This window comes from Malaclemys terrapin, chromosome 11, assembly GCF_027887155.1.
Source record: "Malaclemys terrapin pileata isolate rMalTer1 chromosome 11, rMalTer1.hap1, whole genome shotgun sequence".
NCBI lineage: Eukaryota > Metazoa > Chordata > Testudines > Emydidae > Malaclemys > Malaclemys terrapin.
Genome location: NC_071515.1, coordinates 18,601,641 through 18,629,542, shown reverse-complemented (window position 1 = coordinate 18,629,542; position 27,902 = coordinate 18,601,641). Strand labels below are relative to the sequence as shown.

The window sequence follows — 27,902 nt, the reverse complement described above, 5'->3', positions numbered from 1 at the left end:
CCAGCTAGAGCCCAGCTGCCTCCCTGGGCTCCCATCCACCCACTCCTAGTGGGCTGCTGCCTGGGCTTCCCTCTGCCCACTGGGAGCCCTGCTTCCTCCCAGCTCCCCACTCCCAGCTGGGCTGCTGCCTGGGCTCCCTGCTCCAAGCCTGGCTGCCAAGCGCTGAGAGCCAGGGCTCCCAGCTCCCAATGGAGAGCCCAGAGCGGTCAGAGAATGGCTGAGTCAATTTCACTGCTGGTTGTCTCTATGCTGTGGGTCTCTGCTTGGGGCTGTCACCCCACGGCAGATCAGGGGCTCCAGCTGTGAGCTCTGCATCGCCGTCAGTGCCCCACAATGCCCCACTTCAGTTGGTGCAAGCGCTCCTGGTGGGAACGTGCTCCACTGATAGAAGAAGGGTAGTGTGGACACCAATTGCCGATTGAATTACTGCGGTGATTGTAGGTTGACCTCAATTAAGTTGACCTAATTTTGTAGTGTAGACAAAGCCGAAAATATCAGTGCTTGAAAAGCTCCTCAAGGCACTGCTGTCTCAGCTCCACTGCACAACAAGGCAGCACTGTTGGGAGAAGTGGGGCAGAAACAGAGGGTCCTTAAAGTGCAAAGACATTCGGATTAAGAGTATTGGTTCTTTTATTTTTTTTAATGTTTTCTCTGTAATATTTTTACTTTAAAAATAAATGTGCTAGCTTAGAAGAGGTTGTGTGGTGACTTAAAACTTTGGACAATTTGCTGGTTATAGCCTTCAGAGAGAAAGGGAAGTGCAGGCACTGGCCTGTCTGGCTTGCTGGGAGTATCATAGTGTAAATCCAGGGAGCTATGCAGTCTTAAAGCTTCCAGGCAGGAGTGAGTGAGATGGGTCTCTGCCTGAGAAAGGTGACAGGTGGGAGCTGGAAGCCTTTAAGTGGGTGCTCTTGAGAAACCATGGAAGGTGAATATAGGTGCAGTTAACCTGAAATTGTGACAAGCTACGTTCCCTCTAAGCTGCGTGGCCATGCAGTTGCCTCTTAAGCCCCACGCAGGGGCTCAGGGCTATGGCAGGGAGAGGCTCCCCTCCCCGTCGGCCCCAGAGCGGACCTGCCTCGGCCGGGGGAGAGGAGCGCTTTCTTGGCCTGGCCCTAGAGCGGACCTGTCTCGGCCCAGCCCTGCCTTGCCAGAGCTGCCACGGACGGGGAGAGGTGCCTCTCCCCAGCCCCAAACTGCTACAGCGAGAGAGGGCTGGGGGAAGTCATCTCTCCCCACCGCAGCCCCTGGGCAGCCTGCACCCCAAACTCCTCATCCCTGGCCCCACCCTAGAGCCCACCTCCCCCACACCCCAAACCTCTGTCCCAGCCCTGAGCCCCCTCCCACACCCCAAGCCCCTCATCCCCAGCCCCACCCCAGAGCCTGCACACTCAGCCAGAGCTCTCATCTCCCCACATCTCAATCCTCTGCCCCAGCCCTGAGCCCTCTCTCACACTCCGAACCCCTCGGCCCTGGCCCCACCCTCACCACATGAAATTTTGTTATGTGCACCAATATGAAGGTGACATGTCACACATCACCTCCATGTTGGTGCACATAACAAAATTAATTCCGCACATGGACGTAAAAAATTAGAGGGAACACTGGACAAGTATCTATGATAATCTTTTATTAAACAAAATTTTGGATAGTCTGTTGTGACCCTGTTTTTCCAGCTAATGTATGAATATGCTGCAGATATTGTTAGTCCCGCTTAGAACAATATTGAGAATTGACTTGATAATTCAGGTTAGAGAATTGAGGACATTCTGTTTTTGGCAGCTAGATCTAATTTGAAGTTAAAGCTGAAATTTAAAGCTCCAGATATGGGACTAGCTATTGAATGAATGTGTTGAGAATTGTTGATCTAGTAACCTCTAGCATGGATACATCCACAGATGCAAAGCCTTGGATCTTAGAGGAAATTATTTTGAAGGAGTCCTGCATACTGTATAATATGAGCTTTGCCATGATTTTGTATTTACATGCTTGCATCACAATGGCCTTAATTATAATTATTCATACTTTTTTAGAATAAGTGAGTGCTATGAGGTGATTGCAATTAGAACACTGTGTATATACTGTAGTAGGGACTTGTTATGCCTTGACTATACTGATCCAAATAATGGCATACAAAAATATGCAGACATTTCTATGGGAATCCTAAATAAGTTATTTTGTACTGTACAATTTACTATAATAAAAAATACAAATCTTGATGACTGATTTGACTTGTTTTAAATATATAGGAAAATTAAAGGTTCTTCTTTTTTCATGTCTACAGGCTGTGCATCTGGCTCAGGCAAGTTTCCAGATTGAGGCCTTCCGCTCCAAATTCATCCTTGACCTCACATTGAATAAGTAAGTGTACGATTGTGGGTTTCCTTGTTTCCTGCTCTTTGTGACTGTCTCTTTGGAAATAGAGCGATTTCTGAAGAAGAGGGCAGTGGGGTAGGGCAGGTGGAATCCTGTGAGCTTTGGAAAACTACCACACCACCCAAATGCATTGATATACTAAAACATTCATGAAAGTTGGAAAGCTTGCCTAAGCTAGGTATTATAAATATAGCTTTCTTTAAGAAAGGATATGTTCCTATTCATCAGTGTTGGAATATATTTGCATGTAAAGAGGAAAAATATAAATATAAATTTAGTTTGGGTCTCAGGAACATAGGTGCCAACTTCCTTTATTCCCAGGGGGTGCTCGACCCCCCGCTCCGCCCCAGAATCCACCCCCACTCCACCCCTTCCACAAAGTCCAAACCCTGCCTCTTCCTGCCACCGCTCTGCCCCAGAATCTGCCCCCCGTTCCCCCCTCCACAGAGTCCAAACCCCGCCTCTTGCTGCCATCGCTCTGCCCCAGGCCCTGCCCCCACTCCACCCCTTGTCCCCGAGCCCTGACCTTTGCCCTGCCCCTTCCTGCCCTCGCTGTGTCCCAGGCTCTGCCCCCACTCCACCCCTTCCTGCAAGCCCCCACCGTCGCCCTGCCTCTTCTCACCCTGCTCTGCCCCTGCCCCGCCTCTTCCCGCTCCCTTCCCCCACCTCTTCCTGCTCCTGGCTCCTCGCCCTGCCCCCCCAGCACCTCCTGCATGCTGCTGAACAGCTGATCCGCGGCAGGTGGGAGGGGCTGGGAGGGAGGAGAGGAGCTGATTGGTGGGTCGGCTGGTGGGTGGGAGGTGTGGGGAAGGGGAGGTGCTGATCCACAGGCCTGCTGGTGGATGCTGAGCACCCACTATTCTTTTCCGGCATCTATGCTCAGGAGCCAAAACATCGTAATTACTGAGGGTCCCAAAACCTCTTAGATATTAATTATGAAAAGTGTCTCAGTACATATACATTACGGCTGTTATCCTTTTCGTTCTTAAGTGCTTTATATACAGTACAAGATTCAGTCCACCACTCAAAAGCAGTCATCTATTGGGCAGAAGGAGGCAATCAGGAAGAAAACTGGCAAGCCATGTGCTGCATAACAGTAGTGGAAGAAATTTCCTGTATCTTTGGTTGCCACTTTGATCTTCCTGTCCTAGATGCATGTTGTCAGGCTACATTTTCTTTAGGAATTACCATTAAAATGGCAGTTTCTGATTGTTACACAGATGCCTGATTCATATCACTGTACTTTACTCTGTTCATCTACAACACTAGCTAAAGCTTAGGTTTGGCTTAAATTGAGAACAGGGACATTTCCTTCTGGGCTGTCTGGAATCCTGGATAGACCAGATATAAATAGTAGTAACTGATAAACAGTTGCAGTTTTCAATTAAGGAATGTATATTCTGAGCCTTAACCAGGTTAATAGTGTTCCATATATCTTCATAAAGGGCCAATTTGAGACAAATGTACTTTAAGTAAGGGATGATACAGGACTTAAAATATCAGTAGCACTAACTAATATTAAATTATGTGGTTTACCAGGATATTTGTAAGTTACTGAATTCAGTTGTTTAAAGACTATTCTTCATTAAGATTAAGATGCCTTTCATCTTGGTACATAAGTGGCCGAAAAATTATGACATATATAAAAAGAACCAGATTTATTTCCTGCACCGATACACTGTGTGCAGGAGAGAAATGAGCAGGAGGAAGTTGTAATTGGCTCTGTGATTCTCAAGCTGCTTTGTCTCTATCTGTGCAATAAAGCTGCTCTAAGGTCCCTAAGGGTATGTCTACACTGCAGCTGGGAGTGTGCCTACCAGCCTAGTTAGACAGACACATCCTAGCTTTGCTGGAGCTTGTGCGATTAAGAAATAACAGTGTGGATGTTGAGGCCTGGGCTAGCTGCCTGAGTACAAGCCTGCTGACCCCCAGGGTCCCCAGTTGGTGGCTAGAACATGCTGTCACCTGTGCTGCAGTGTTCTAGACTATATTTTTAGTGTTCTAGAAGGATCAGAGTTAGTGTGTGTCTGTTTACACTGGCTGGGAGGCATGCTCCCATCTACAGTGTAGAAGTACAGTAAGGGATCAGACACCAGCTGAGTATTGCTATGGGGGAGAAAGTGAAGCAGAGCTCCCCTGTACATTCTCTACTCAGTCATGTTCCTTCCCTTAATATTTATACTGAGGTTGGGGGGCAAGTTGGCTTTACTCCAAATGTGAATTCCCCTTTTCTGAAGGAATTCTCAGTTGGCCAGCTGTGGCTGGATTTTATCTGTTTTGCAAGGCTCAGGTGTTCCAAAGGGGATGGAATTGGAATGAAATTCTAGTCCAAATGCTGCTATTTCTCTGCATTCCCCTGTAACTCAGGGCAATTCTCACAATAATGTTCATACTTTCTCAAGGTGTTTTGATGTATACATTAGCTAATATTTACTATCGTTGTATCATAAATATTGTACTATCAATATTGTATCATTAATAACAAAAATGTCAAATTGTTTTCATATGAACATTTGAAAAATATGTAGACTTTCCAAAGGGCCTAAATATTTTTAGTACACATTAATAATTATATTTAGTTACTATTCAATTAATGTATAATAAATATAGTAAATTATCTGTCTAATTAAAGTTTAATGAAGTATCAATTATTGACAGTTTCTTTAAAGTGCTACCAATTTTAATAACATTTTAATTTGTCTCACTATAGAGAACATGCAATCAAATGGTATGAACGACTATTACTGTTTCTGTCTCTTGTCTGTACTTTGCTATTTCATTGGGCCCCAAATTTGTACCAGAAAAGTATTGTATTGTGGCAAAAGATTGTAGAGATATTTTTTGAACTTAGATTCTGAACAGGAATTTTAAATCTGCTTACTGCACTTTAAATATGATTTAAAAATTCCACACAGGCGCCACGTATAGTAGGACAATGACTTGTTGCTAGCAGTAGTTGTCTTCAACTTGCCTTCCACATGCTGAATGCGTTGGCTGCTATTTTAGTTAACGGAAGATTGTTTTAAATACTGTTACAGAAAGAGAGATAGACAGTGTTCTACCTCATCTCTATTTAAGGGAGGATATGTGGTTCAATGTATAGGGTGCTAGAGTAATTGTAGAAAGATCAGGTTGTATCCTAGCTTTGCCATTGACTGATTGTACATTTACATTAAACTGAGACGCTTATATTTCTTCATCCAGAAGTAGGTCCCAAGTTGTTCTTGTATCCAGAAGGGAAAGCATTTTAGCTCCAACATCCATATTGCCAGGTCTCTCTGTACCTTAGTTTTCCTATCTGTAAATTGGAGATAATAATGCTCACCACCATTGTGAAGGTGTTTTTTTTTTTTTTAAATATCTAGGTGAAATGTACTGTATAAATGTGTATTATTTTTATTTATTTATTTAGACTTTTTGTGATAGTGTTGTAAACAGTCTTGTCTCATCTGTATTAGCAGCCAAGCCTTTTAACCCCTGCTGAATTGGGGGCCATGGCAGTAGCAGGTCACTTTCCTAGCGTACAAGGGATCATATTGTTTGAGTTATATGTGAAAATGACAATATAGGAACCCATTTACGATTGGTGTTTTATTTCATTGGTAGGTAAGACTAGAGGTGTAAAGCAGCTTTCATTAGAGACACAGTTTTTGTCTCATTCTGTTCACTACTTGCACTACCTCTAACATACCTCCCCGAATGTGTCAATATGTTGACATATACTTGCCACTGTATATACTTCTAAAACCAGTGAGACTCCTATAGTGCCAGTGTTTGCCACTGTGTGTACTGATACAGAAGGTGATATCTGAGGAAAAAGAATAGTGGTATAAAAAAAAACCGATTAAATCTGTGATGTGCAAAATTCTGTAAGAACTGCATAAAAAATGCATACGCAGCTTGTGCTGTCCTTGAGCATTTCAGCACATTTTAAAACAAAAATGAATCAGCAGAAATTAGTATTTTTCAATATTGAAGAAGTATTGCTCTCTTCCTGATGTCCAGTTGAGGTCTTACTTTGGTCACTTTGTCAGCAATATTGACATTTTCTTGAGGGGTAAAGATGCAAGTGTATCAAATATTGGGTTTACAGAGCAACAAGCTGTGGCTTTTTAAAATTTGCTAGGTCACTATATTCCCATATCTATTTCGTAGTGCTACTCAGCTCTTCTGCATGAGCTGTTTTGTTTTGAAAGGTGAACTGGAAGGCTTTTTATCTGCCCACAGCTGAATTTAGAGTTAAGTGTTTTCCCCGCAACTAAAGCATTACATGGAATTACATTTGTTAACATACTTTTCAACATTTACACCTTCACCTTTAAAATGTGAAACAATGGCTGAAAAGCATATGAGGACATCAGGAGATGGGGCCAGAGGCTGTGAGGGGCAGGCAGGATGAAGGACCAGAAGAGAGGAAAGAAAGCCTGGAGACATCTAGAGCCTTATGGGAGTTGATTAAGTACTGCAGTGTTTCAGCCACAGGAAGAGATCCCAGTGCATTATGGAATATAGAGTCTGGGCAGGGGAGTAAGAGCTTATACAGGAGGATAGTTGGAGGAAGGACAGTGAACTACCACTCACATGAGGCACCTCAGTGACTCAGGTGACTAGACAGATTCATGTTGACCTAAAATAAAATGTTTCGATTTAGGGCTGTCAAAACAAAAAGTTTTGGTAGTTTGACTTTTTGTCCTGAATTGGGACAAAAGCTAATGTCAAAATATCAGTATTCCCTGCAGGCCAGAAATTCCGGTTTTAGATTAGCTCCATGTACCAGTTTGCCTTTGTATCCAGAATACAAGTAAATGCTATGGGACTAGATCATCAGCTGGTGTAAATCAACATATTAGTAGCAAGCTCCCTCTCTTTTGACTGTGCACTAGAAACTAATAATATATTGGCTTCCTAACTGCACTGGAGCAATATTGATTTATATCAGCTAAGGCTTTGTACCCTAATTTGGTATAATAAAAAGTAACTAGCAACCGAGATAAAATAAAGTAGGTAACCACAAAATTTAGACTAACTAGCAACCAAAACCAAATAAACTGGTAACTGGAGTATCACGGGTATATAAATAACGCTATCTGTATTGCCACATTAGCAATTATATCTAAGCATCTAACTCTCTATACACAGACACTGCTGCATGCTGCACAAGTTTGTTTTAAGTTGACGGGGGCGGGCGAAGGAGGAGGTAAATGTTTTTTTGTTATGATTTACAGTGAATTCATTTTTGTATTGTTAAGTGAGAATAGAGAAAGCGAATTCTCAGTTGGGAGGAAAGAGTCTTTGTTAAAATAGATGTCTATCAGCATTGGGTAATATAGTAGAATTTAATTTCAATTTAGTCATAATTTAATAAATAATTTAGAGCACTTGTAAAAATAACACTGAGTATTGTTTGAATAAATCTTAATTAGGGTGAAGCATAATATGGGGAAAGCATTGGCCAAGAAATTGCTGCTTCTCTAAAGTGCGTAGAACTCTGTCACCAACCAAATGAAAATAGTGGTAAGAAATGTTAATATTAATGCAAGGCCTAGTAAACCATATGGACTAATCTCTCTTCAAGCTGAGAGTCGGGATATTAATGGTTGAGAGTGTGGAAGACCTAAGATCCAAGAATTGTTGCCACAATCACAGCAAGTAATAGATACTATTTTATTATCAAGAAAAGTTTCAGAGTGGTAGCCGTGTTAGTCTGTATTAGCAAAAAGAACGAGGAGTACTTGTGGCACCTTAGAGACTAACAAATTTATTTTAGCATAAGCTTTCGTGGGCTAAACCCACTTCATCGGATGCATGCATGTATTTTCCACTGCATGCATCCAATGAAGTGGGTTTTAGCCCTCGAAAGCTTATGCTCAAATAATTGTGTTAGTCTCTAAGGTGCCACAAGTATTCCTGTTCTTTTTATTATCAAGAAAAAAATTGATTGCTTTATAAGTGATGTAAATTCCACAAGAACAAGTCGTAGTCTGAACATCCTTGGAATTCATACTTAAAGTAAACTCAGCTTTCCATGAGTCCAAGAAGAGAGCTTGCCATTTGTCCATCCCACTCCAGTGCATGAGGAGACTGATGATGGATGACGGAAGGGCTGTTAAATCAGTTTGAAGGAAACAAAGCACGTCAGACAATTGGTAATCTTTTCCATCCAAGATGTAGAGACAATTCAAGTTTCAGATTTGACCAGAGCATAATTGCTTCTGTGTATTGCACAAGATCAGTGGCAAGCCCCTTTCTAAAGGAATTAAAAATCAGTTCACTGTGATGGGGCAGTTCCTGTTGATGTATATGCTTTCCACAGCATCATCTAGTCTTCATATCTTTACAAGGTACATAAGTTGCACTTGACTTCATTTTCATATTCAGCATTTAAGAGGAGGGTCCTACATGGTTGTTGAAGGTTGACAAGAAAATAAAGAAAAAGAGGTAGTGTTCCTTATTATTATGCTGCTTGTTTATTTATTCATGTCCATGTTACAAGGATTGGTGAAAGAATTAGGCTAAAATTGTGCAAAAATGGTGACAACTTTTTTCCCCACAAAATTTCACCTAAAACGGTGGTGACTTTATTTTGCTTAACCTATGCCCCTCAAAATTTGCTTTTTTGTGAAATTAGACAAAATGACTAATTTAAAATATAAAACATAAAAAATTCACTTTTTCTTAAAATGGATCCATAATTTCCCCCTTGGAAATGGCTGTTTCTTGGAATAGGGCCATTTTTGAATGATACATTTGCAAAATGGTTCAATTTTATGCTCATAATGAAATATAAAAACTTATTTCAAGAAGTCTTCCTTTTCCTGGAGAATATTTTGCCCTTGTATACTTTAGATGTGAAGGGAACATTTGCTGCTGCTTCGAGGAGTGTCCCTGTGGGTGCTCCACTTTAGGTGTCTTGGCTCCCTGCGCTTGTAATCGGAGATTTGTAGTAGCAGTGCTCCGGTTGGCCACGCACGTGCGGCAGCTGTCTTGCGCCGTTCTGGGCGGCTACTTAGCATGCACAGCCAACAGTCCCTCAGTTCCTTCTCTACTGCCTTTGGCTTGAGTCAGAGCGACAGCAGCGCCCCTGTCTGTTTCGAAATTGCTTATATTCCCACTTTTATTTATCCCCTTTGTTTCCGTCCTTATTTACCCACTAAAAAAACCCCCCAACCTACCCCACTTTATTTTGTTAGCTTCCCCCCGCAACCGGCGGGTATCTGCAGTGGTGACTGAACTACGAACCTCCACAGGCATGCCTGGTTCCCCCGGCTTTAAACGTTGCCTGACCTGCAGACTTTCAGTTCCTGTATTGGATGGTCACACTCAGTGCATCCGCTGTCTCGGGGAAACCTATGTACCACAGAAGTGTCCACACTGCAAGAAATTATCTGCCAGGACACTGAAAGCCAGGGACCTCTAACTAAAATGATTAATGATGGAGAAATCCCTCAGGCCAGCCTCCCACTCAGAGTCCAGGACTCCTCCTGGCTAACAATTTCCAGCAGCAGCCTCAGAAAAGGGCTCCACCCAAACCATGTCTAAGGACCCTACACCTAAGAAGGTGACCAAACATCGGTCACAGTTATCGCCTCAGAGATCCCCATAAAAAGAAGTGGTCTCCTGGCAACAAATGTGTTCCGGTACCGATGGCACCGAGAACCTCGGACCAAGAGGCACAGGGAACGGTCTGGTACCAAGACGTTCTGAGTAGCCAAGACACCGACACGGCCAGGCTCTCACTCAGGTGCATGAGTCAAAGCTAAGCTCCCTAGCTCTGCACCAATAGTGCCCGAAGAATGCCTCAGCACCTGCTAGTGTAATGGCGCCACCTGCTGCATATACACGGCCTAACAAGACCTTGGCACCGTCAGAGCATACTACGCTGTCATCCACAGCACTGAGCGGAAGAGGGAGAGGAGCAGGTAGAGGCTCCTGAAGGTGATACACTGCCACCCACCCATATTTTATCTTCGTCCCCGGATGAAATAATTATGCCACCGCCTCCCACCACAGGAGATGACTTCAAGTCCTTCCAGGACTTATTCAAACGAGTTGTAGAATCCCTGGACATCTCTTTAGCAGAGTTGCCACAGACCCAGCACAAACTTACTGACATCTTCCAGGCATCCCCATCAGCAAAGATAGCTCTGCCCATCAACGCTGCTATAATGGATCCTGCAAAGATAATACGGCAGACACCTCTTACTGCCTCACCCTCCTGTAAACACTCGAACAGAAAATATGTACCATCGAAAGGGCTGAGTTCTTATTTACTCACCCGGCTCCAAATTCACCGGTCGTAGAGGCAGTAAACCAAAGGGGAAAACAGTACCAGTCAAAAACCACTTCTTATGACAACGACTGGAAAAGGCTTGACTTCTTTGGATGCGAAGCCTATTCCTTGGCCTCACTGCAATTTCGCATAGCAAACTACTCCGCTCTGTTGGCGAAATACACTTACATCTTGTTTAGTAAAATGACATCCTTTATTGAACAAATGCCAGAGGAAGCAAAGGAACAATACAAAGCCAATGTTGCAGAGGGCCAAATGTTGCCAAAACAGCCCTGCGGGCCTCCCTCGATTCCACTGACAGGGCAGCTCATTCTATCGCCATGTCCATGGTCATGTGTCGAGCATCATGGCTCCACCTCTCTGGATTCCCTAGCGAAGTACAAGCCACAGTTGAGGACCTGCCCTTTGAGTGTCAAAAACTATTTGTTAAGGGCACTGATGTATCTCTTCATACCTTAAAGACTTGCGAACAACCTTGAAGACAGGGCGGTGCTCGATCATACCCTCTCTGCTTCAAAGCACTACACCTATGGCAATGGTGCATATCCAACAAGATAGACATTTCTGCAACTTACCTGCCAGGTAGCTGAGCAGACACTTCTCCCAAACCACGAGTGGGAGATGGACTACCCAACCCTCATGACCATATTCAACCAATGGGGGAATCCCTACTATAGATTTATTCTCAACGGCTCACAGGCATTCTCAATGCCTCAGTATTGCTCCCAAGTGGAGCTTGGTCGCCGCTTCCTGGGCGATGCCCTCCTTACAAAATGGGAAGCACCACTAATGTACGCGTTCCCCCCGATTCCTCTATTGAGCCGGGTGCTACACAAAATCAGACAGGACACGGCCAGGGTCATACTTATTGCACCCACATGGCCCAGGCAAACGTGGTTCCCATACCTGAGACAGATGGTGGTGAAACCCCCTCAAACCCTTTCGCTACTTCCTTACCTCCTGACACAGGATCCCGGCCATGTCAGTCACCCCAACCTAGAGGGAGGACATGTTCATCGAGATAATGAACGTCTCAGGAACAGCTGACACAGAGCTCAGAGCCTGGAGGAATTCACTGTCTGAGAAGTTAGCCATGGATATGGAGAGCAGGAAAGCATCCGAGGAGCATGAGCATGCGATGCAGGATGAGATGCTTTGCATTATGAGGGACCAATCCGACACGTTGAGGCATCTGGTTGAGCTGCAGGAACAGAAACAGGAGGCTAGAGTCCCTCTGCAGCCTCTGCTGAACAGCCAGCAAGCATCGCCCAGCTCACAACCTGTCTCCCCCAAACGTTCAATGGGGGCGTGGGGGGAAAAGTCCATTATCCCTTGCACTCAACTCAGGGGGAGGTTACAAGGAGCAGAAGGCACCCATTCACAGACCTTCGATGGAAATGTGGCCTTTGGCTTGTCATTAAAGAGTGATACTTTAACAGAGCAGAAAATGACTTAAGTATTGTTTTTAGTTAATATCGTCTCCTTTTGTACTAAGAGTAATTGGCACGAGTGGGATAAAAAAAATCCCATTTGTGATGAAGAACCATCATAATTAACCTGTGCCTGCCTCAGCTAGGTATATTCCATATCCCACAATAATCTGTTATGTAGCATTTCTCTCTCTCTCTCTCTTCTTGTTAAAGCATTCAATGTTACATGTTTTCAGATTAGTATCATTTTCTTAAATTATATAAATAAAAAGGAGTTTGACTTTTCTTCTTACTTGAATAAAGTAGTAAATGCTATTCTGTATTTGTGTGCAATCTGTGATCTCTAGAGTATGCTTATCTAGTTTTCCTATGTATGTTGTCAGGAACAGATTACAGCCGAGTTTTCTCTTAGTATTTTTTTCATCCAGCATTGAAGGACTTCTCTGTTGTTACTCTGCAGTTCAAGAATAGTGCTCTTCATTAATTTGTATTGTATTGTGCTAGCAGAACCATATGAGTAGACTTAATTTTCTATTTTAAGCTAGTGGGATGGATGTAAGAAGCTAAACCAGAAGTTATCAAAAACATTTAAGTAAAAATATCTGTCCTCTTTGAACATTTTATTGATGAGGTGAGAGTGTTGTCATTGTTGTGCTGCACCACTAGCCTTTGCCTGACATAGACATGGCATTGGCTGACAGTCTGGCACCAGCATCTAAAAATGAAATGACCCGTGTGCTATGAGCTCAGATCAAACTGGAATCAGTGCCGAAAGGATCTTTCCAAGCTGGAATTGGTCTGGGAAAACACATGGTCTGGGAAAACAGCACAGAATCTTTTATTCTAACTACCTAAAAGTGTTTTAAAAACTACAACACTTGCACTCTCTTTAAAAGAACTGTTTAGGTTAGAATGTGGTTTTAAACAAACTTTGGTCATGAGGAGATTCCTACCCCCTCACCTATCTCTGATAAACAAGGCTCTGAGATGATGAGGACCAGATGGTCCTCTTAGGTCTGAACATTTGATGCTGTGAGAAGGTTATTGTCTTGGTCCTAATGGGCATTACTTCCCAGATGGTTCCAAAGCTGTGCTGGGGGTGTTTTCTACCAGCATGAATATGCAAAGGTAGCACTCTAGAATAATTTCAGTTAGTGATTAAATAGCCTTTCTTTCCATAGCATTTGCAGTATTCTTTCAAAATGTTCTTAAAATTTGTGACTTCAAAACAACATATTCCAGAAGAACAGTTTTTGACTTGCTTCCACCTATTTGTTCAACATATTTGCTAAGCAGCATTATGAGAAGTATAAAATAGATTGATGACAGTGATTTGGGGCATTGGTCATATCATCACAGACAACTGACAGAAATTGCTTTAGTAAATGTCTCTTACCCTGGCAACACATTATTAGAATAGCTTAAGAAGAGATTCTCTTCACAAACATAAAGATATTGATATAATCTCAGTAGATTTTAAGTTTGCTTTCAGATAAGAATGTACAATTGGGTTATCCAGAGCATTGAGGTACACATCAGCAGATGCCAATACTTCTATCATATTGGAAACATTTTCTACCACTTTTTTGATACATTGTTTATTTGCCAAATTCTTGACCAGAGGCTACCTGGGTTATCACCTCAGAAAAGACTACTGTTTTCTTTGGGAGAGTCAAGCCCCCCTTTTTTCCCTAAGCACCTGTCTCTCTCTTCCCACCCCCCTTCTTTCCTTCCCTCACCTGGCCCCCATCTTCCTTTCACTGCTCTTAGTAGTCCTTTCTGTAAGCTTAGACAGAGAGAGTCTAAGAGCAGTCTCCCAGGGCCCTACCAGCTGCCTGCACTATCATTCCTGTCTTGCTGAGATTGATTGCTTGATCATCACATTCATATATCTTTTCTCAGCACAGTAAACGGAAAAAATGGTGCAAAGTGTGCCTTTCACATTTTTCACTGAGGTTTTGTTTTTTGTAGCAAATTCTGAAACTGGTGATGAATGTGAAAACAATATACCGTTAGCTCTGGTGTCTGAATCAATGTTTTAATGCTGTGGAAAATTTAAAGGGTTACTGTTGACCTTACACACGCTTAAAACATGAACGATTCAGTTTTCCCTCTAATTTTAATGAGTTGCTTTATTGAGCATATGAGTAAGTTATTTCAGATACTGTGTCTGTATATGCGACTGCTAAGCAGCAAGAACTTTTCATATTTTGAAAGACTAGAAGATCTTTCTGCAAGGTGAGCTTTCTCAGATTTCACTTTGGCAGAACTTCTTTTCCTTAGTCAGTTTTATGGGGCGTTTGAACTGAACAAAATGTACTGTAAAGACGATAGCTAGTAATCAAGTGCCCTCATATTATATGATACAAAGTAAAGAAGTCTGAGTTAGATACATTATTATTAACATTATTGCTAATATTTGAAATAAAATATTAGTAATGTGGTGTGGCTTTATGTGTGACTGAAATTCAGATCCACTCAGAAATACGGTGCTCTGAAGTTGATTATCTTTTTTTAAATTAATTTGCATGTTTTTGCCCATAATTTATTTTTGTGGCTGGCATTGTACTTGGTCTCTGCTATAAGGTTGGGTTTCAGAGGTTTGAGTTTGGTGAAGATGGAAAAAATACCCTAATGTTTTGGAAACTATATAACCGTGTTTCTTGGAACAAGGCTACAGCAAAAACAGCTTGAAATTTGGATGGACACAATTCTCATTGGTTTGAAGAAAATTAATTTTGATTTAACAAAGTTATAATCATTAGAAAATTGGATACTGAACATCTGCAGTACAAACCTTCTATATGTACATAAGTTCACAATACATTTTTACAGATACAGGCCTTGATCCTGCAAAGACTTTGTGCCTATTGACTTGTCGTGCTCAAGTCTTTGCAGGATTGGAGCTATAGTCAGGTGTACATCTGTAGGTACAAAGTCTTATAAGATTTGCTGGTTTTGCATAAGGGTGAAATGGAGTGGATGTTTTTTTAAAAAATATGCTCTAGTTCATCCACAGCTATTGGACATGAAGCAGGAATTAATTCAGAAGGTCCTGTGTTATACAGGAGATCAGACAAGTGATCACAGTGGTTTCTTCTGGCCTTAAAAATCTATGAAATGCACTCCTGTGCCAAGGGCTGGCACGAGTCCTGTGCTATATACCACTAAGTTCTGCTTAAGTTTGCATAGTCTTTTTGTGCTAGACCTCCTCACAGGATGAATTTAACTCAAGGTGAATAGTAGTAGAGAAAAGAACTTTCAAATTCTGCTGACAAAGCCAGCAAACAGTAATCTGATTACCTCCAGATTTTATAATTTATTCCTCTTTCTACCTCCCCCCACCCCCCGAAAAAACATAGGAAATGTGAATGGAAAAATAAATAGAAACCTACTGGTAATTCTGCAAGATTAAGAATTCAAAAGTCAGGAAGTGTCAAAATTGGTCTTTTTTCAAATATACACGGAATGTATTCCCCTTTGTTGTTAATGTATCCTGTAAAATATATAGGATGTGCAAACTGGCTATGTTAATATTATTGTAGCAAGATTCATTTTATAACTTTTTACTTTTGAGTTTTTAATATAACTAATGCTGGGGCTTGGTTTTTTTACACATTTAATAAGTACATGTTCAGAGTGCGGTGTGTGCACTTGCGTATGTATGTATGTCACTTCAGGGAGTCTCAGCTTTAGATAATAGAATTCCATATCTGGTGTAGTTCATGAGTCCAGTTCTACAAGCCCTCTGCAAAACTTTCATTTACTTCAGTGGGAGTTCCACATGCAAAGGGCTAAATGCTCCCTATATTTATCCAGACTAATTAGACCGGACAATTATTTTCCTTTGCCTTTGGTAGGGTTTATAACTGTGATGTGGTGGTGTAAAGAAGCTTGCTTCTCAATTACTGAGTCCAGCCAATAATTAAAAAAAAATAAAGAAAGGAAAACAACAGTCTTATTTAAGAGATTGTATGAATTGTAATAGAATTTGAGTATTTATCTACCTTCCCTTAATGATTCATTTCCATAATTGCTTTGGTATCTTTGTTTCAGTTTTAACAGTAATGTTTGATGTTGTTATATATACATTATAACTCTAATGCTAAGTATGGGAGCAAACTTAATTTATGCCTTGATTATGCAAATATTTATGCATGTATTTAACTTTTATGCTCTGTGAATGACTACTTTTTAGGGAGATTTATCCATATGAAAAATTTGAGAAAGAATCCAAAGATGAGCAAGATTCTAATAAAAAAAAATTCCAATGGGAGTTATTTTGTATGACTTCTAACGTAAACATTGTATGACCAATTTTTGTTCAGCCATGCATAAAAACTGACAGTTTTCAGGCCAAATGAATTTTCCTAATCAAAATTAGAGAGTTAAAAATAGGGCTTATAATAGAACTTGTAACTAAACTTTGGAGCCATGACCATAGTGCCAACTGTAGGTATGTCTGAGTATATATAAAATACAATATTTACAGATAACCTTCTGGTAAACTGAGGATTGTTATGATATCATTTTGTAGGCTTTTGAAAATCTATTGCTTGGGCTGCCTGTACCTGCCTTTCAAGGCCTAATTTACTTGGGCTGTGAGGACTTATTTTTCAGACTGGAGAAAATTGTGTGTCAGAGAACTAATACCCCACCCACGCAAATCTTACCTTCCTCACAATTTATAGGAGTGGCTCTGAATTCATCTTGCCAAATCTGACACATTTTGGATTTAGAGTCAGAGCATCAGAAAGAGGCTGGACACCTCGGAGATACTGCAAAAATAATACCAGAGTCAGCCTCATAAGTAGGCTTTGGTGTTGCTAGGGCATCTGAGGAAAATGTGAATATGTTTCCAGTACAGCAAGGCTCCTAATACATTCTCGTAAGTAAAATTATTCTAAATATTCCATCTGGGGTTACTAATGGAGGGAATTTGATGGTATTGATTTCCTCCAGAGTTGTTAAGATGGCTTCTTATCATATTGGCAAAGAAAGTGGGCATAATTTTTCAGGAATAGGAAATCAGCTTAGGGCTACTACCAAAGTAAATTATGGGGACGGTCTCAGAATCTGGTGTGGTCACTGACAACAGGGTCAAGTCAATTTTTTTTTCTCTCACAAATAAAAATACTCTATTAACCTTAATGAAATAAAGATAATAGAAAAAGAAAATTAAAAGAGTAGACACAGCATCCATTTCTATTGTTCATTTTTCTCTTCTTCCACTAGTGAAGAGGTGTAACTGTTAAATCTGGAAGAATGAGTCTAATCTGCAAAACCAGGGAAGACTATAGGGAGTGTGACCTAGTGGTTAGAGCACTGGACTGGGAATCAGGGTTCTATTCCTGACTTTGCCACTGGACTTCTGGGTGATCTTGGGCAAATCACTTCACCTCTCTCTGTCTCAGTTTCCCCATCTATAAAATGGGGAAAGCCATACTTACCTCTTTTGTAAAGTGCTCTCAGATCTACTGCTGAAAACTGCTATATAAGAGCTTAGTATTATTCAACATGTCTAATAAATAGGGCTGTCAAGCGATTAAAAAAATTAATCGCGATTAATCGCGTGATTTAAAAAAAACCATTTATTTAAATATTTTTGGATGTTTTCTACATTTTCAAATATATTGATTTCAGTTACAACACAGAATACAAAGAGTACAGTGCTCAGTTTATATTTATTTTTATTACAAATATTTGCACTGTAAAAAACAAAAGAAATAGTATTTTTCAATTCCCCCATTGCAAGGATTGTAGTGCAAGCTCTTTATCATGAAAGTTGAATTTACAAAGGTAGAATTATGTAAAAAACACCTGCATTCAAAAATAAAACAATGTAAAACTTTAGCGCCTACAAGTTCACGGAGTCTTACTTCTTGTTCAGCCAATCGCTCAGACAAACAAGTTTGTTTACATTTGCAGGAGATAATGCTGCCTGCTTCTTGTTTACAGTATCATCTGAAAGTGAGAACAGACGTTCACATGGCACTGTTGTAGCCAGCGTCACAAGATATTTATGTGCCAGATGCTCTAAAGATTCATATGTCCCTTTATGCTTCAGTGACCATTCCAGAGGACATGCGTCCATGCCGATGACAAGTTCTGCTCGACAACAATCCAAAGCAGTGCGGACCAACACATGTTCATTTTCATCATCTGAGCCAGATGACACCAGCAGAAGGTTGCTTTTCTTTTTTGGTGGTTTGAGTTCTGTAGTTTCCCCATCGGAATATTGCTCTTTTAAGACATCTGAAAACATGCTCCTCATCTTGTCCCTCTCAGATTTTGGAAGGCACTTCAGATTCATAAACCTTGGGTTGAGTGCCATAGCTATCTTTAGAAATCTCTTATTGGTACCTTTTTTGCGTTTTGTCAAAGTGTTCTTAAAACAAACAACATGTGCTGGGTCATTTTCCGAGACTGGTATAACATGAAATATATGGCAGAATGCAGGTAAAACAGAGCAGGAGACATACAATTCTTCCCCAAAGAGTTCAATCACAAATTTAATTAATGCATTATTTTTTTAATGAGCATCATCAGTATGGAAGCATGTCCTCTGGAATGGTGGCTAAAGCATGAAGGGGAATATGAATGTTTAGCATATCTGGCATGTAAATACCTTGAAATGCTGGCTACAAAAGTGCCATGCGAATGCCTGTTCTCACTTTCAGAGGACCTGGAACAAGACTTTATATCACGGGAAGTAGAGGCCAGACTTACAAAGACCAAAAACACAGCCCCAGGAAAAGATGGCATTCGCTACAACTTCCTGAAAAAACGAGACCCCGGTTGCTAGTTTCAACTAATGCAAACAGTTCCGCTGTACTCCCAACTCCCGGAAGAACTCCATGACGGTGCTTGTCTACAAGAAAGGCGAGCGAGACGACCCCAACAACTGGAGACCCATCTCTCTTTGTTCCACCATGTACAAACTGTATGCCAGCTGCCTCACGGCTAGGATCACAGACTGGTTGGTGAACGGAGGAGTCGTCAGCTCCATCCAGAAAGGCTTCATGTCATGCGAAGGCTGCTACGAACACACTTTGTCCTTCAGACTGCCATCCACACGGTCAGGAAAGCACGGAGGCAACGTGCCATAGCATGGCTTGACCTGGCTAATGCTTTTGGATCGATGCCCCACCAGCACATTTTTGTTATGCTGCGAGAGTTTGGGATACCTGAAAACTTTCTCCAACTGGTCTGGGAACTGTATGAAGTTTGCACCACCACTATCTGCTCCATGGACGGAGAGACGCCCGGAATTCCTATCCATAGCGGCGTGAAGCAAGGCTGCCTCCTGAGCCCCAACATTTTCAACTTAGCCATGGAGCTGCTCATTTGAGCGATCTCCAGCAGTCTAGGTGGTTTCAATCTATACGACAACAGAATGAATATCCTGGCCTACGCAGATGATCTGGTCCTGATTGCAGACAACCCTGAGAGTCTCCAACAGATGCTTGACATCACCAGCCAGGCTGCCAACTGGATGGGACTCTGCTTCAATGCCAGGAAGCGCGCATCCCTTTATATCGATGGCAGTAGAAGTGACTCAGTCCAGGAGACGCCATTTCAGATCCAGGGTGAACCCATGATCTTCCTCGAGAACGGGCAAGTGTACCAACATCTCAGCATGCCCATGGGTATCCGCGTCCAGCAGACACCTGAGGATACCATTGTGGAGATCCTACGAGGTGTGGCCAGAATTGACCAGAAGATCAATGCCTTGAACACCTTCCTGATCCCCCATATCTCATTCGTCCTGAGGGGATCTGCCGTGGTGAAGGTGGTACTTAGCAAGGCAGACAACACCATCCAGCAGTGGATGTTTCCCCAGCAATGAACTGGTGTACATCTCACACAGACAGGGCGGCGCCAACGTCCCTCGAATGGGTGATCTGTGCGAAGTTGCCATGATCACTCACGCCTTCTGACATGCCTGGATGCCACGGTGAGGAACATCGTGGAGAGTGCTCTGAAGGGTGCCGTCAAGAAGTGAATCGCCAGAACCCCCTCCAACCAAGATGTCGCCACCTACTTTGCTTTGCTCTTGACTCGTGCCTGCAACGCAGCGCAACAACTGGAGAAACTTATCGGCTGCCACTGGACGTGGTGCAAGGAACGCCAGGAGCTGGGAGTCCTGGTGCAACAGGTGAAGAATACAGATCACACTATTATCACTCCGAGAGCTAGAACAATGCTGGAGAGGACCCTGAAGGAGGCAATCCGCTGCCAATAGGTGGAAAACCTGAAATGGAAGCCGGACCAGGGCAAGGCATACAAGGTGACGTGCAAGTGGGACGCCAGCAACCACTTCCTCCCCAGGGGTAACTTCACCTGATTTGCAGACTGGAGGTTCATCCACAGGGCCCAGCTTATCTGCGTCCCACTGAATGGAGCCGTCCACAATGGGAATCAGGGCAAGTGATGCAGGAAGTGAGGCTATGCCAACGAGACGCTACCCCACATCCTCTGTAGCTGCAAGCCCCATTCAAGAGCTTGGCAGCTGCGACACATGCCATCCAAGATCGACTGGTCAGAGCCATCCTGCCACCCATGGGGAAGGTTGCCGTAAACTCCGCCATCCTTGGAACCGACAGGCAATTGCGACCAGAAATCGTTATCACTAACAAGGACCGGAAGAAGATTGTCATGGTGGACTTCACAGTGCCCTTTGAGAACAGGACCCCAGCCTTCCACGATGCCCAAGCTCAAAAGGTGGATAAATACGCCCCTGTGGCCGAAACATTGAGAGCTAAGGGTTACCAGGTTCAGACGCACACACTGATCATCGAAGCCTTGGGCGCATGGGACCCCAGTAACGAGCAAGTGCTGAGAGAATGCGAAATTGGTCAATGCTATGCTTGGCTGATGTGGCAACTGATGGTGTCGGATGCCATCAGATGGTCGAGGGACATCTACATAGAATACATCACCGGACATCGGCAATACCAGAAGGGATGAGCTGGAGTGCCGATGAGAAGCGCAGTCAGGAAAGTAACTGAAATACTTTTCTTATGGGTTGTATTTTCTAAATGGACAACCTACCCTAAATTCTCAATTACTGAGGGACAATCTCCATTCATTGATATATTTTGCTTTCCACAACCAAATCTCTGTACAACTTTTCATGAGTGATGTATCCGAGTATTCGGATTCTAATATCTAAACTGTATTGTTAAATCTGTTCACCTAAATTTGGGTTATTGCTGATTATGTACTTTATGTATCATATTACTTTTCAAAACAATCTTTGTATTTGTGTATAATCTAAGCACTATACCCAGATGTACAGACTCTTTTCTCAATCTGTGTATTATATAATTTTTTTAACATTAGCTTTAATAGAATTTTTATATCTGGCATGTAAATACCTTGCAATTCCAGCTACAAAAGTGCCAGGTGAACGCCTGTTCTCACTTTCAGGTGTCATTGTAAATAATAAGCGAGGAGCATTATGTCCCTACATGTAAACGAACTTGTTTGTCTTCGCGATTGGCTGAACAAGAAGTAGGACTGAGTGGACTTATAGGCTCTAAAGTTTTATATTGCTTTGGTTTTGAGTGCAGTGATATAACAAAAAAAAAATCTACATTTGTAAGTTGCACTTTCATGATAGAGATTGTACTACAGTACTTGTATGAGGTGAATTGAAAAATACTATTTCTTTATCATTTTCAGAGTGCAAATATTAGTAATAAAAATAATAATATAAAGTGAGCACTGTACACTTCATATTCTGTGTTGTAATTGAAATCAATATATTTGAAAACGTAGAAAAAACATCTCAAAATATTTCACTTGGTATTCTATTGCTTAACAGTGCGATTAAGACTGCGATTAACTAAAAAAAATTAATTGTGATTAATCGCGAGTTAACTGTGATTAATTGACAGCCATGCTAATAAATAATAATAATAGGATTGAGAACATGTTGGGAATTCAGTCAAACCTGGAAGAGGAAAAGAAACAAAAATTAAAGGTTTCTTTTCTCTTTGTAAATATAAACATCTTATTTAATCTTTGGTAAATAGTATTCAATGGGAACATATTAAGAAAGGCTAATGCCTTCAGACATTGATGACATTTAATAAAATGCAAATAGATAAATCAGAATTGTCCACAATTTCAAAAGTGCATACATATGGTATAGCTAGGCATGACAGATTTTATTTTTATTTTTTTCCCAATTTTGACCATTAATATTGTTTTTTTTTTAATTAACAACTATTTCAGTTTTTACAGTTCTAAGAAATTAAGGGGGAAGGTTGGGGTCAGGGCAGACCTGATAGTGGGGCTGTAAGGGGCTCTGTGCGGGGCCAAGGGGCCAAGAAACCCAGGTGCAAGGTCCAGGGGCGGCTGTGCTCCTGGTCACATGGAGCAGATACTCCTGGTCATGGGAGGAGAGCAAGCCCTGGCTGTGGGGCAGGCCACCCTGCTACTGACCAGGTTTGCCGAGGGATATCGCTTCACACCTGGCTGGTGAGTGAGTGAGTGAGCAGAGCTGCAGTGGGCTCCCTGTGCTGCCAGAGGGCTGGTGACACTGGAACCCTGCAGGCGCAAGGTGTGGAGCAAGGCTGTGGTCCTGATGGGGCAGAGCAGAGACCCCTGGCCAGGACTGCAAGGAGCAGCATGAGTCCCTAGCTTATGGGGAGGCCACACCACTGCTAAATGGCTCTCTCCTTGGGCAGGAGCCATTCAGCAGTGGGGTGGCCCCTCCATCGTTGTCTTCACAGTGTTGGCAGGGGGAATCTCTGCTCTGCCCTGCAAGCACCACAGCCTTCCCCACACCTTGTGCCTGCAGGGATCTAGTGTCACTGGCCCGGTGATCATGCAGGGAGCTCTCTGCAGCTCTACTGTCACAGCCCCGCTCAGATAGTCCCATGATAGGGGGGCTGCAGAGGGCTCTCTGTGCTGCCACAGGGCCAGTGGCACCTGAATCGTGCTAGATGCTGGAGGGAGGCTCCTTCACACCAGCTGTTACTGATGTATATATTTTTTCGTTGATTTCAGCATGTCAGCTGAAATCAGTGCTTACTGACATCTGTCAATTTAAATCGAATCCTGCCAAGCCTAATTGTAGACCTGGCTAAAGATAAGGTGATTCCCATGCAGAGAATTTTTTTCCATCTGCTAAAGATCCAGCAGACAGAAGAGTAGAGGAATAATTAAGATGCAATTTTGAGGCAGCTACAGTATCTCTTAAAACGTCAGTTTTGTCACTTACTTTTCCACAGCAGTTCTGTGAGATTGAGGCACTTCTTGTCGCAAAAAATGAAAGCTCAAGATTCATTATTATAAAATATCTCTGACAGTTTAATTTTTTCAGATGCTTTTGATTAGCTCCTTTGATTAACTGAGATATTCTTCAGGGTCCATGGCCTCCCAGTCCTGCCACAAGGAGATGGTGGAAGCTATGGCAAACTGACATCCACATTAAAGAGATGCTGAGGAACCATTCAAGCATTCTGAAGAGCCATTCAAGCTGCCACTTTGAATGTGACTGCTGACATAACTGAGAAGTATGCTTCTTCCTTCTCAAAAAATGGAAATCGAGGACAAATAAAGGATGAATTTCTTCATGGCCCTACTCCCCAAACTGTTCCAGAGGAGAAACTGGTTTTTAAACAGAGATCACACAGGAGGTAGAAAAGAATCTGGCAATGCATCCTCATTCATGAAAGTCAAACATGATTCTCTGACTCCCTCTCAGTACCTCCTCTCAAATGGGGGAAGATTATCAGGATTTATTCAAGAGTGGCTAGAACATTATCCACAAAAATACTATAAAGGATTTTATCAGATTGTGAGATTCTCCGTAGAATTGATGTACATATCTCCTTTCATTTTCGTTCAGGTACTAAGGAAGAAGTTATTTCTCATCTTTATTCTGGTAACCTATAATTGGGGGGGGGGAGGGGAAGGTGCTGTGGGTGGGGGAGAGCTTTTTTGTGGTTTGGAATTAGAAAGAATCAGAGCAGTACTAGATCTTAAGGGATTTTAAATGGATGTAGCATTTATGCAGGCTTCTATAGGGAAGCATCATTCATATGAACAGTAATAATACTAATAATACTAAGGGACTTCACAGATCTAGTAAAAGTTATCTGGAGATTTCAGTTAATCCCTGTCTCCAGTAATTTCTTACGTTTGCTTTTTTTAAACCCACAGTTTTAATACAAAACACCACCATTTGGCCTATAAACAACTTGCATAGAATATATGAAAATAATACTCATGTTGATTATTGTTTGAGAACACAAGGAATTTGTCTGCAGTACTATTCCTGGATGATATTCTTGTCAGAGTAGCTTCAAAGGCAGCAACCAAAATTGAGATGACTATAAATACATAGTGGAAGCATAGTTCAGTAATAAACTTCAAGAAGAACAATCTAATTTCAGCCAAGTTTATACCTGGGTATAGTTGGGATTGATAATAATAGACTAGGCTACAGAGAGTCTTTCTGCTTCAGAACTTTTTTTTTTTTTAAGCTATAGAAGTTAATCAGATCAGGACTGAGTAACTCAGGGCTGTTCTAAATTACACCCAGTTTAAATAGCCACCAAAGGGACATTCCACAGCTGTAAGTACCAGAGTACATCATCACTTTGGCAACGTCCCATGGCCTGGCAGGCCCCACCACATCACTTATGCTAGAGCTGGGAGGGATTGGTTAGGACTGGCTACACATCTCCACACCCAGGAATTTAGCCATACTTAGGAGAACCCCCACGTAGCCATTTAAGTCAGTTATAAGGGTGGCTGGTGTTGCCAGAGTGGCACAAAATGTTTATATTGGGATCAGGATCTGGTTCTGGCTCCCTCCACTTAAAGCTCTATTATCAAAATTTGATAGCAGGGTCTCATTACTTACTTCACTTTTTAGTGTGATATATTGGTGAAGCTCCTGTTGTCAAGTCAACAAAACATATTTTGTGATGAATTATCCTTGGTTCTAACTAGGGATGTAAATACTGTTAAAAAAGTTAAGAGTTTAAATGATTAAAAATGTTGTTTAAACGGCTAACTGTTTAAGTGGCTGGGGCCCATCTGGCTGGGCCCACTCCAGCTGAGCACCATGGCTGAACCCACTCCAGCCGGCGTGGGGGTTAACTGTTAAGTCAATTAACCGGTAAGACTATGCTTACCAGTTAACCTTTTACATCCCTGGTTCGAACTGTTTTTTGTTTGCTTACTTAGTAATTCACAAAATTTAAGCAATTCACAACCGGCTGCCCTGTCGTTAGTGTTGAGTTTGAAACATGTACAAAATACACAAGCAATCAGTTGATTTATTAGTTCCTAAGATAAACATAATTTAAAGAATATGAAACACAAATAAGTCACAGATATTGCCTGTCTTGTTACTGGCTCCATCTTTAGTTTCTTCAAATTAGTTTTGCTTATTGTTTATAAGGCAAAGTCTTGTGATTTAATAAAATATGGTAGAAAGAAGATGTAGTGAGGCAAGATAGCACAAGTCAGAACAAGACTCAGAAATCAAACTGGACAAGTCCAAGGAATATGGAAAAGTTCAGGGCAATTAAACTCTTCCTCACTCTCGTTACTTCATTCATCCAATCTGAATTTGGATTGCAGTTTGGTTTGGGTACAAGACATCACATTAATGTTCTCTCTTCTGTTCTGGAATCAGTCTACATACATCTCCTGAATTGTTGCCAAATGTGGTTGTGACCAGAGTGATTCTTACAATTAAGGTGGCAAAAAGTTCTAACTCCCTGATTTCACGTATTCATAATTTTCCCAACCTTTTTACTTTTCAGTGAAATTTTTCCTGCTTGATTTTGAAGCATAATTTATTTTTGAAACTTTGAGCAAAATCCTTTCAGCCATATTGGAATTATGAAAGGATTTTTTTTAAAAACGTTTTTCTGAATTAAAAAAAAAATCCTGACAATTTTCATTCTGATAGGATAAATAAAAATGATTAACTTTGAAATGTCACACTTACTAGGTAAATTCATGGTGTGTACTTTGCTTTGTTCTTTTTAAATTAGTTGTCAAACAGTCTATCTGTGCCAGTACCACTTTTAACAATGTAGATTTGATGGGAGAGGCTGCAAAGTTATGCCTCAGCACCGTGGGACATCCTTCATCCTGATCAATGTATTGGTATAATCAATCCATGTTAAAGTTTGGTGCTTTAACACGTTGATTTGGTGGTGCTTAGCACCTTGAGTGAGGCAAGGTTGGTCTGCCATAGGAGATACTCCACAATTCCAGACACTTGGTCAGTTTTGCCCTTGGCTTCAGGGAACAACTGCAAGAGGTGTCCAGTTTCATGTTGGGCCCACATGTTCTGGAGGAGGAATGCAGAGGGGGACAAGAACAGGAGAAGAGGAGGTGGAGAGAGTAGATTGGGATAAGGTTAGAAGCTGCCTGTAGGAGGAGACTGGCTTGGCAAGAAGACTGGGACCCCAGAGTGGAAACAGAGCTGGCGGGGAGGGTGAGACAGAGATCTGATGAAGAGCGGTGAGGGTATGGGATGAGGAGACTGGGACCAGGAGTCTGAGGAGGAAGTCTCAGACTAGGAAGAGTGTGGGTGGATGGAGAGACTGAGATGAAATGAGAAGGCTGGTGGAAGGTTTGGGGCTCACTGGTCAGGGCGACTCGGATGAAGAGTTTATGGAGGGAAAGTAGGACTGGGAGGTAGGGTAGTGGGGAAGACTGGGACTCAGATGGGCAGTAAGACTGACTGTGATGAAGAGTCCAGAGAAATGGAGACTGGGACTGTCTACATGAATAGGCTGGAAGTAGGAGTTGGTTGGGGGCTGGGGGAAGACAGGACTGAGGCAGGGACAGGCTGGAGGGAATGAGCGTAGAAGGGATCAGGCTTGAGGGGAATGGGCAAAAGGGTCTGTAACCATTTAGATTATACTCCCCATAGAGACAGTAATGAATCAAAGAATCTTCAGTCTCAACATTTGTGTTATCAGCAAATATCTGTGAAATCCCCAGCAAAGCATGTGTCTTTTCCCCTCTGGTGGCTGCTCCACATAGAGGATGTTGTCAGTTACTCCATTAGTTCAAGTGACAGAAGTCTGTGTGGTGGCTTTGAAGGTTACAACCATGATGATGGCCTATCTGGGTGTCAATGCCACATGATATAATTTGTTTTTTCAGTTTGTTATTCTAAAACCCAAGGAAATTGTGCATGTGTTTATACACACATACGCGCCTCCATTAAAAAGAATAGTTTTAAAGTTGAAGAAAATGCCAGAACTATGGTCGCCTGTGGAGCGTTAACGTGGCTCCCTTAAGGCTGCTTGAGCGACCTCAATTCAGACATTTTCTACCTTTTGAGTACTTGACTTTGCAACCTTAACATTCTTTTTATGTAGTTTTTTTTCTGTGTAATTACTAATTACATTGTGCAATCTTAATATATGCATATGGATTCAATATGACTCTGTGGGTGTGTGGCCTGATCCTTTGTTTCCTTATGCAAAATTTTCACTTTGTATCATTCTGTTTTACCATTTGAGTTATGTAGTGAGAAAAAGGGTTCAGAGAAATTATTAAACCCACTTTGTTAGTGGTGCTCAGGTCAGTTTGATCTGAAGCAGCAGCAGCATAGCAGGTAAAGGTAGGATGCCAGCGGGAGTCGGTGGCATTTATAAGTTCAACAGTTAGACCAAGCAGACCCTCGCCACAAAGTCCAATTACATCTACAAATATGAGATATAAAATTAGTCCGGAAGCAGTACTCCAAAATGATATGGAAAAGTTTTCTTTTGAAGATTAAAGACTCCTGGCGGGATTTTCAAAAATGGCTA

General features: G+C 42.0%; 1 protein-coding gene across 6 annotated transcripts in view; it reads left to right on the top strand.

Moving 5' to 3' along the window:
* The window catches only part of ADAM23 (ADAM metallopeptidase domain 23), a 188,424-nt gene that overhangs the window by 30,559 nt on the left and 129,963 nt on the right, over positions 1-27,902 (top strand). For all 6 annotated transcript variants that reach the window (XR_008446698.1, XM_054044551.1, XM_054044552.1 and 3 more), the window contains exon 3: positions 2,285-2,361. Coding sequence is in view for 5 of the 6 variants with exons in the window: in XM_054044551.1 (XP_053900526.1) it covers positions 2,285-2,361 (77 nt within the window). In the remaining variant the exon portion in view is untranslated. The remainder of the gene's footprint in view (positions 1-2,284; positions 2,362-27,902) is intronic.